Source organism: Brassica oleracea, chromosome C7 (assembly GCF_000695525.1).
Source record: "Brassica oleracea var. oleracea cultivar TO1000 chromosome C7, BOL, whole genome shotgun sequence".
NCBI lineage: Eukaryota > Viridiplantae > Streptophyta > Magnoliopsida > Brassicales > Brassicaceae > Brassica > Brassica oleracea.
Window position 1 is genome coordinate 31,896,270 of NC_027754.1, and position 11,006 is coordinate 31,907,275.

The 11,006-nt window shown below is 29.0% G+C and overlaps 1 protein-coding gene across 1 annotated transcript; it reads left to right on the forward strand.

Annotated features, from left to right (window-relative positions):
* The first annotated feature begins 9,653 nt into the window (after positions 1 to 9,653).
* Positions 9,654 to 10,696, forward strand: LOC106304238 (protein MIZU-KUSSEI 1). Its single transcript, XM_013740646.1, has one exon. The coding sequence runs from the start codon at positions 9,734 to 9,736 to the stop codon at positions 10,529 to 10,531; it is 798 nt and encodes a 265-aa protein (XP_013596100.1). The 5' UTR covers positions 9,654 to 9,733; the 3' UTR covers positions 10,532 to 10,696.
* The last annotated feature ends 310 nt before the right edge of the window (positions 10,697 to 11,006 follow it).

Consider the following 11,006-nt stretch of genomic DNA (forward strand, 5'->3'; position numbering starts at 1 on the left):
CATGTATCATAATATGATAGTCGAAAATGAACGAGGTGGATACACTCTGTACGATACATCGGAATTTGAAGAAGGCGAGTCGAGCAGAAGTTCACATGTAGAGCATATTAACAACATGCCTTCACATTTCGGTAATATGCTTGGTCTACGGAATCAGGTTCGAGATAGGCATACACACGAAGCATTGAAAAATAATTTAATCGAAAATATTTGGAACAAGTTTGGTAATGATGAAGATGTATAATTACTGTATGTTTGTTTTAATCATTGAATAAATAAAATTAAATGTTTTACAAATTTAATAATTTTAAATTCCTAAGAACTCCATATTAAATAACACCATTGGACATACATTTTAGAGTCAAATCCTTAACTATTCAAAAAGCAAAAAAAAAATATTATATACCTAAGGACTCCAATGGTGGATAACATCATTGCCATTGGAGTTGCTCTAAGAGCATTCGCAGTGATGAGACACCCTTTAGATTTCTCAAAAAATTAATTAATTATAATTTTAATTATAAAATAGTTTACACTGCTCATTCTTTGCCGATTGTCACATGGGTTTTTTTAACTTCCACCGAAGTCTCTTCCTCATAGATGATCTCTCCCCTCTCTCTTTCTTTTCTTATTTTTTCTGTTTGTTTATTGATAAGAGACTCTTAAGAGCCTTTCACTAATGATGCTCAGAGCATAATTAACTCCGGTCTCTTAGCCGGAGTTTTTAACTCATTATTTGACATTTTTTTTTTTTACACTTTTCGGCTAAGAGACGACATCTTATATCTCTTAGTTAAGATACGGTTCTTAGCTTTTCTTAGTTAGAATTAAAAAAAAGCTAATAACCGTTTCTTAACCGAATCTAAGAACTCCAGTTAAGAGACCGGAGTAACCTATGCTTATCTCAACTCATGTCTTTTTCCTTCAAACAAGTTTTTTTTTAAAACACTTTAATCGAACTTTGAAAGTGACAAAAAGCTCAACACAACAATGAACACGTAAATTAGCTAATTAGGCCCTTTCTGAACACGTAAAGCGATGCAACAAAACTCAAACCAAAATTCAATCGAATATTACTAAATCAAGTGGTATTTATAACAAACCCAAATATTTGAATCGAGACTGGGCTTGAATCGCTTGATTCTGCATTGGGCCAACACAAAAGAGGTAAATTACTGGTTTTCTCTCACGTCAATCACGTGAAAATGCATCATAAGATAAACAATGTGGTACGTACTAGTTAGGTGAGAAAGAATATTCATGCATTTATCAATAACTTATATCGAAGTAATTGGGCTCTACAATGTGTATTGTTATTCCAAATCCAATTCTCTTAAGTTAAACTCGTACTAATGTGTAATTGTAACTTGTAAGGAAGTTATAAGTAATTTGAAATTCACTTGATTGGTGCAACATACAAAAGATGCACGATGTGTTTTAATGCATTTAACACTTGGAGTTGTTAGTGTGTCGCATTTTACGTTGGTAAATGTTTGTTGACTAGTTTTCTTGGGCGATGACACTATATTCAGAATTGTCATTTGGTAGTTGTTAAGCTAAAACTGCAGTCTGTTAACAAATCTAACGATTGTCCAAGGATATCCAATCAAGTTCAATAACTATTAGATTATTTATTTCTAGTTGTACGTTTATTACTGGTTTTTCTAGAGAACCGGTAATGGAGCGAAATGCTAAAATTTACTTTGGTTATATTGATTTACATGATCTGTAATATGATAAGAGATGTGTTTTCATAAAAGTCGTATATGTACCTGGTTAGTTTCGTTGGTGGCACGCGTACACCAGTTGGTGATTTATTAAGTTTGGTCGGCCCCAGTCTCAGAATTAGCTGTAACAAGAACAATTAACAAATATAATTAAAATAATGAAAGCAAGAAATAAAAAATCAAGTGGTTTTGGCCTAATGATAAAAGGGTTTCAGCTGGAACTTCTGTTATGGATTCGATTTCTCTTGGCTACCTAGCCGTGCCATTTAGATGGATTAGTTGCGTATCTGGATGCAATGCTTCGTGGAATTAATCTTTGGATTTCTAGAAAGCTTTTGGAATCCTCACAGTTATATAAAAAAGTAAGAAATAATATTACTTATGGAAAAAATTTCCAACTTAATCTTAAATTGTTAATTTTATTGAAATATCACAGGTGGAATAACTGGACGGCAGAGCGGACCGACCAACTATTTTAAAGTGTATCACTCAATTGCAGAAAAAAAAAATTTACAAGAAATTGTTCTATTTGTTTTTATGCTAAATAATTTGTTTTTGTTCCATAAACATATATTAATATGCGAAGATGTCGAAGAGTGGTCGAGTGGTACGGTAGGTTTGAAAAGGTGTTAAGCACCCTGAATTTAAAACCAACCAAACTCAGATTTACCTGTTTGTGTGGCCAGGCGACATGGAAATATAATGTCATTGTAAACAACCGAGTCTTTCTGGCGCCGGTGGACGAGATTAGTCGGATGGACCTCGACCCACCGGACAACCTCGGGTTATCAAAAAAAAAATGTCCAAGAGTGAACCTATAGCTACATTTATCCTTTTTTTCTGTAATCCATTGGATCCAGGATACAATTATAGTTTGCTTATTAATTTCCATAACCCATCGTACTAAAACTTCGGTCACGTATTTTTTTTGTTCACAAAAGACAAAGCGTAGGTCACGTATACTTTTTGAAGAACAAAAAGTACCTTATGCAAATTCAGTATATTGTAAAATGAGTAAAATTTCATGATTACTGAAATGAATAAAATAAATTGTCTATAATTATTAAATTGGCTTTTTAATCAAAAAGACAATGGTCATGATCGATAACTTTGCGGAATGACATAACAACATTTTAAACACGATTCTGCAAGAATTTTACCTAAAATGAAAATTGTGGAGTAAAAACGAAAAAAATAAATTTGAGTTTTTGCTGACAAAAATACAAAAAAAAATCATTAGGTGGAAAAGTGAGTATTAGTAGATTGTTTACAAAATTAACAAATTCATATTATTAAATTATATGATAATACCGTTTGAATTTTTTAAATAAATAACAATAATTTTCTTAATGATAATTTTTATATATTATTATAAAATGTCAATTTATTATTAAAATGATCGAAAAATAAGCTAAAAATTAAAAATAAGAATTAAAGTATTTTTAATAAATTTTAGTTATTTTCACATTTAGTAATAATTAGGTTAATTATTGATATTTTATTTTTCGTATAACAAAGTATATATCATATAAATATTATAATCCATTTAATATGTATTCCATTTTGCAAATTTTAAAATTTTCGGCAGCTTAGTTAATTTTTTCCGCAGCTTAACTATTTTTCGCGATTAATCAAAGCCAATAATTGAATATGGTAATACGCCCTCTCCAAAGAGAAATAAGTACGCACAATTACTTTACTGTGTCACTTACATAACAAAACCAATAGGTTTCATACTATATTCATAGCGACCTCTAGGAGTGTATTTAAGAATTTGAAGTAATTTGCATAAAAATAATAAATCCACATTTATTCGAACATTGGTTTTTAAATTTTACTTTAAATTCAATGTTATTATACTTGACATTTCATAAAATAGTTTAAAATCCACTGTTATTAAATTTTTTTAAGTTACGAATTTTAGAAGGTTTTAAATGATTTTATTGTATTTTGATAGAGTTTCTTAGTTAAAAAAATAAAATTAAAATTAAATATCATGGCTTTAATTGAATTTCTACTGTAATTTAACAAAAAAATTATTAAAATTTTCAATTCATCTAAAACTCATTAAAATTCAAACCATTTCAAACTCTAACTTGAATACATTTCCTCAATGTGAACTACTTATAATTCAGACTTGTTCCCATGAAATGTACTGTATATCTAGTTCAAGAACTTTTCTATCAAAGTTGCAGAGATAATTTTGTTACTAGATCTGGTTTGGTTTGAAGATTATGACGGCTCCACAGCGGATCAGTGTTTCACTGTCATGCTTTTCTACATAAATAAAATTTGAAGGTAAAACTTGAATAATACGTTATAATTAGTATCGTCCGAATTCCACACATTAAACGTATAGGTATTAAAAAAATAGTTATATTACTTATATGCAAGGCTACACCCGATATATATCATATATATCGATTGGATTCAGATAAAACGCGCATGCTTTCTACTAGTTTAGGTCATAATGAGCACCAAAAAGATATATGGTACATCAAATGATCCTCACAAAGTCAATAATGGGACGTTAAATTTTGAAAAATAATCAATAGTTCAATACTATGAAAGAGATAATGAGGGGAAAACAGGCATGTTGGTGTAGAGTAGGTGTGTGAAAAAAACAACACATAGACATCGTGGAATTGGTTCTGTGTTGCGTAATTCGTCCCATCATAGTTTAACCGAGATGTGTGGACAATGATGTGTTTAACAAGTGGAGACTTTTTAATTATAAATATATCCTTTTGATATAAATTTGGGATAGTTATGCAGTTTTTATGCCATAACGAAAAAATCAAAATTTTGGTGATCAACATTTAACCTATACCAAAAAAAAAATCAGACGTCTAAGCAATTGAAGCAAGGGGAAATTTGTGAAATAATAAAAAAACCAAAATTACATTTTGAGAGAGATAGGAAAGGAAATGGGGGAAGAAGAGAGAGAAGAAGAATTTGGTTATTTAGCTAATTTGATTTTTTTTTTTTGGGTTATGGAATGCAATTTTCTTTGAAGTAACTCGTGTCATAGACTCATAATAAATTAGCATTAAAAAAAATTATCATTTGCAATAAAAAAAGAAAAGAAAGAGTAATTCACTAAGGAAAAAAATCGTCTATATCATACATAAATTTTGTTTTTCGGCCTATCATACATAAACTAAAATTACAAACTTCGTATAGATTTTGAATAGTCCAGATTCAAAATAATAAATTAAAAACCGCCCGATAATATAGCTTTTAAAACATTTTGTTTAATATATAGACTAGGTGTTTTGTCCGCACATGCGGACATAATTATTTTATAGTTATTTATTAATAAATGTGCTATTAAATTTAAAGATCAAAAATTTTAATTCAAAAACTAAATTTTTAATATTTTTATGCATCTTTCAATTTCTTAATTTTTATCTTTTATTAATTTAAAGACATTATTTGGACAACAATGTCAATATTTTATTATTTTTAAATATGTTATTATCTTTAAAAAAAATTATATTAATTTATAATCAATTATTTAATTAAATAAACAAATATATAACTGCTAATGTAAAGTGATATTATTAGACCAAATTCTTGAAATTACCAAAACCTATAAAATCTTAAAATAAATTGAAAGCAAAAAATGTTATACCTAATCCAACTCTAAATATTATATTAATCAAAGTAAATAAAAATAAACACTCAAACATACTAGCCTTGTTGTCAAATAGAACATTAATATATAATGTATAAGATAAGAATATTTTCTATATATTGTTATATTCAGTTTTATATGCTATAATAGAGAGAAAAATATGTCATAGTCAATCTCTATTTTTCATTTAAAATAGAGATTTCTATTTTCTTCTTTTCTTATCAACGCTATTTTCTTCTAAATATAGAGATTAAATAGAATTTTCATTATAAAATCATAATTTCTTATTTTCAAATGGTCTTTTAAATTTTAAACTTTAATAAGTATAGCTAAAACAAATAATTTTGAAAAAACAGTTTTTATAAAATAGAATCACATTTTCTTTACATAATTGTATTCTAAAAAAATTGTAATTTAAACAAAGTTATAATTCTCTGAAATTCTTGAAAAACATAAAAGTATATAGAGTTAATTTAAATTAATATTTTGAATATTCTCATATGGATGCAGATATTTTGAGAATTATTTAAAAAAGATAATTCCTTCCCAATAAAAAATATTTAGAAAAATCATGAATAACAAACAAATATAACTCAAATTTATTGTTATTGCTTATATACCTCTTTTAGTATTTTAATACTAAAATGAATCTAATAATTTATAAAAAATATTACGTTTACAAAAAAATATAAATCATTTTTTTGTTTTTTTGATAATCCTATTTTAATATTTTAGTATAGTGATAAATCTAATTACTAATATATATATATATATATATATATATATATACTACTAATTTTAAAAGTTAGTGAATAAGAAAGAAAAATGTAGATAAACATAAAATAAATACATGAAATTATCTTCTTTTTTTTCAAAAACGTTTTCCATTAATTTTTAGATAACTTTTATAATATTAATTTGTAATCAAGTAAATAATGAATTATATTATAATAATAGTTTAATTAAAATTATGTATTAAAACTGATGATTTAGCTTAAAATTATGGAGAATGTGACAAATAAGCAAATTCACTTATCAAATAATAGTATAGATATAATCATATAAGACATGATTTCTACTCTTGGAGACCTCAAATATATACTTTTTTTTTGGACAAAACCTCAAATATAAACTATAACAAGAAACTTTGCGTTTTAATTTACGAACACCAAACGTTACATTTATGGTAAGGTTTAATAACAAACTAATACGTGTTCGAGTGAAAGATATTGAGTATGATTGGATGGTATCAATACAGTAACACAAAGTACAGTAAAACTTTTTTACTCTGAGTTCCACCTAGTTACATCCAATCAGGAGAAAAAATATTAAATAATTTTTCTTCTCAGTTACGCTAGAAAACATGACATTTACTTTATTTTTTGGGAAAACTGTTTTTTAGAGCAAAAATAGTAACTATGTCCCTTTAGACTAATCTATATTTTGTGTCATATTTTTTTATAATACCTTTTAATATTTATGAAAATAATTTTAATAAATAGTTTTACAAAGAAAAAAAATTTGGAAAAATTGTAACATTTGTTAAAATACCTATATGAACTTAATGGTATATTTTCCAGTTATAAAAAAGTTAAAATTATAAATTTCAGATTATATTCTAAAAAAGGTAGAAATGACATTCTACAAAAAAAAATGAAAAAAGCGACAAATCGATTTGAGAATATTCACTTTCATCCCAGAGAAAAATATCCTATTTTTAGAAATTCAAATTCAAAGGGGTGCTACTGGTTGTTGTCGATGGAACATTCTTGAAGAGGCGTGTCCTATTTTTAGAAATTCAAATTCCTATTTTTAGAAATTCAAATATTTGAGAATATTTGAGAATATTCACTTTCATCCCAGAGAAAAATATCCTATTTTTAGAAATTCAAATTCAAAGGGGTGCTACTGGTTGTTGTCGATGGAACATTCTTGAAGAGGCGTGTCCTATTTTTAGAAATTCAAATTCCTATTTTTAGAAATTCAAATATTTGAGAATATTTGAGAATATTCACTTTCATCCCAGAGAAATCGAGTTTAAAGAGTTGAAATCATGCTTGGTCGGTTCAAATCAAGTGGGAATCAATCCGGATATAATCATACAAAACCAAAAAAATCGATTTGGGATTCTTTCCTCGGCACGGGATCGATCGATCTATTCTTACAGATCGGTCGATCTGTGTAAATCGACCTTCGCCGATCGAGTGAAATAGACCAGGTCGATCAGTATATATTTCGCATTTTTTTTGTTCTGAATAATGATCGGGATCGATCGATCCACTATAACTTGTAAAGTGGGATCGATCGATCCCCCTTGTCGAATTCAATATATATCTTTTTTAAAAAATTACAATTTTAAGGGCATTACTGTCATTTTGGAAAAAATTAGTCTAATAAGACATAAAGTAGTATAAATTAATCTAAAGGGACATAGTTACCTTTTTTTTTCTCTAAAAAAAACAGATTTCCCTTATTTTTTTAACTTTTTGTTACTCTGTGGATATGCGGAGTAAACTAGAGTAACATAATAAATAACTTATTCTTCCCACTTAATTTTAATTTTTCCTCTTATTTACTCTGTTTTACTCCGTTAATGTTTCCAATCACACTCATTGTGGAGAAAATTGTCAACTCTACAGACTACAGCCCCCTCTATACATGAGACATTGATTGAGATCAATCGCACACCTTCCTGTCCCCTCAGATCTATGTTTTTTTTTTTTTTGTAACAAGATCTATGTATGTAATGTAACAAATCTTTAACTATTAACTGTAAAAATGACACAATGTAAATGTCGATCTGAGGTGTGACATGTCTTATTCATAAGTCCCAATGAAGACAGTCCCTTAATCTACGGTTAGGTGGTTGCTGCTCACCTTCCACTCTTGTCTCACCTCTTACTTTTTTTCCTTTTTATCTTCCATCACATCCTTTTTTTTTTTTTGCGTAACTATCATCTATCACATCCATCTTTCTCTTTTTAACTAATATAAGACACTCTCTCACATCTCTTTTTCAATTTTCTACATAAACAATCGGCTGATTAGTTTACACAGATTTGCCGACCAATACTTCTAATTCCGATTTATGATAATCTAAAAACTAGTAAAGTCCAAGAAGACCTGGCGAATTAAATTTGGTTTGGTTACTTCGAAGGAAAAATTGTTTTCTAGGTCCTGATAATTATGTCTCATTAAAACTAATTATTATTTTGTACCATTTTTGCCTTTAACGTTTTTTGATATTTTCGAAAATAAATCAAATAAATAGTTTTACAAACTAAAAAAATTAGAAAAATAGTAACTACTGATGAAATACAAATATGAACTTCGTGATATTTTTTCCAGTTCTAAAAATGTTTAAATCATAATTTCAAATTATGTTCTACATAAAGTAGAATTGACATTTCTACGAAGTAGAAAATGAAATTCATTTTTTCATTGAATCTACTATGTTTAGAATACGCGATATAGTAAATAATAGTACTCTAAAAATATTTAGAATACATATTCTGTGTTTAAAATATCCCTGTAAAATCTGTAGAAATTGGAATCTACATATTACTATAAATCTAAAACGAGTAGAAACCGAGTTGTACAGATTTATTGTATTCTACGATTAAGAATAATCAGTTACGAAAAAATATAGAAAGAAAAATATTTGGAAATATTCAGTTTCCATATATGAAAAAATGATTTTTCAGAAAAAAAATCGTGAGAAATAAAGTGTAGGTTTAGTTTTATTTTGATTTGAAGATTTTTAATGTTTTCTTTTATTTTAATTACTTTAATTATTTCTTATATTTTAATATTTACAATTGTTTTGTTAATTTTAATTTCGAATTTATAATTGAATTTGAAGGCATTATTGTCATTTTAAAAATAATTAGCCTAATGAAATATAAAATATGTGAAATAAGTGTAATATGCCCATTGTTTTGGCCTAAAAACAATTTTTCCTACTTTAAATTAGTCAAGCGCCTTTTCATTCTCTACCACGTCATTAGTTTACACAAACACTTTATTTATCGCTTTTAATATCAGTTTTATATGGAATGAGAAAATGTACGTGAATTAAACTAAAATTATGATATACTATAAAACTATTTAAACGTGAAAGTAATCATACGTGAGAGTAGTCAAGTTATAAAAAAACAGTCTAAATGACAGAAACCTAATCCCTACATAAAGTCAAATATATACTTAAAAAAAAATTAAATTGGTTTAATAAATCAGCCCCACAAGCATTAAAAACTCCATTAAAGACCATTATAAGACAGGACAAGAGTTCCACTTCAAACTTCAATTTTAAGTCTCAGTTCCATTAAAGAAGCTCTCTCTCTCTCTTTTTGTAGTCTCATCGAACAAGATGAAGTCAATCCTATCCAGCACTTCTCTTGACTCGTCATTCTCTGTCTCTAAACGTTACTTCAGTTGGAAGAAGAAGAAGGTTCAAGAACAAGATGAAGAGAAAAAAGAAGATGAAGAAGAAGAAGACGACCACCAAGACAACAACGAAGAAAATATCCTGACCCGTTTCAACTTCTCCTCTGACCCGACCCGCCCGGATCATTTCGATACTGGACAGGTCATGAAAAAGAAGAAGAAAAAGACTATCGAGAAGATCCGTTACGCGCTCGGGTTCTCTAACTCGGGTCTGGGTTTCCGGGTCATTGGTACATTATTCGGAAACCGTCGTGGACACGTGTATTTCGCCGTACAAGATGACCCGACCCGGTTACCCGCGGTTTTGATCCAGTTACCGACTCCGACGAGCATTCTCGTCAAGGAAATGGCTTCAGGGCTCGTGAGGATCGCTCTTGAAACGGCAGCGTCTAAGACTGGCTCTAAGAAGCTTTTGGAGGAGTCCACGTGGCGAACGTACTGTAACGGCAGAAAATGCGGCTACGCGGCGAGGAAAGAGTGTGGAGAGGCGGAGTGGAGAGTGTTGAAGGCGGTGGGGCCTATAACTATGGGTGCCGGAGTTTTACCTGCGGTGGTGGATGAAGGGAATGAAGCGGTGGGGTCCGAGAAAGGTGAGCTCATGTATATGAGAGCCCGGTTCGAGCGGGTTACCGGGTCGAGAGATTCGGAGGCCTTTTACATGATGAATCATGAGGGGTCAAGTGGTGGGCCGGAGCTTAGCGTGTATTTTCTAAGGGTTTAAGTGGAAGAAAAAACACAATTTAGTATGATTAATGAAGGTTAATATTTAACCAAGGAATTTCAGAATGTGTTTTGCTTTTGGGGTTTTTTGTTTCATGATGGAATATTAAATATGGAAAATGTTATTTTGTAGCAATGTTTTATGAAATCCCTGTTTCTTTTAGCATATGTCAATGTTTAAGTATCCTAATCTAACGTTTTCCTCTTTGTAATAGTATAATTTTATTACTTATAAAACTATAAACTTCTATACCAAAAGTTAATTGAATGATTGGGAAAACTGTAGAGTATATATTTTAAAATAACTAAACAAACAAAAGAAGAGAGATCTTATTCACAGGTGCTTTAGTTCTTGCTCTTGCTTCAGGGTTTGTTAATCAATTTGTACAAATTTGAGACTAAATAAAATCAGGCGATCTCAAGCTATGCACACTCTTCTTCGTCTTTGCTTTTTTTTTTGTCAACTATCTTGTATT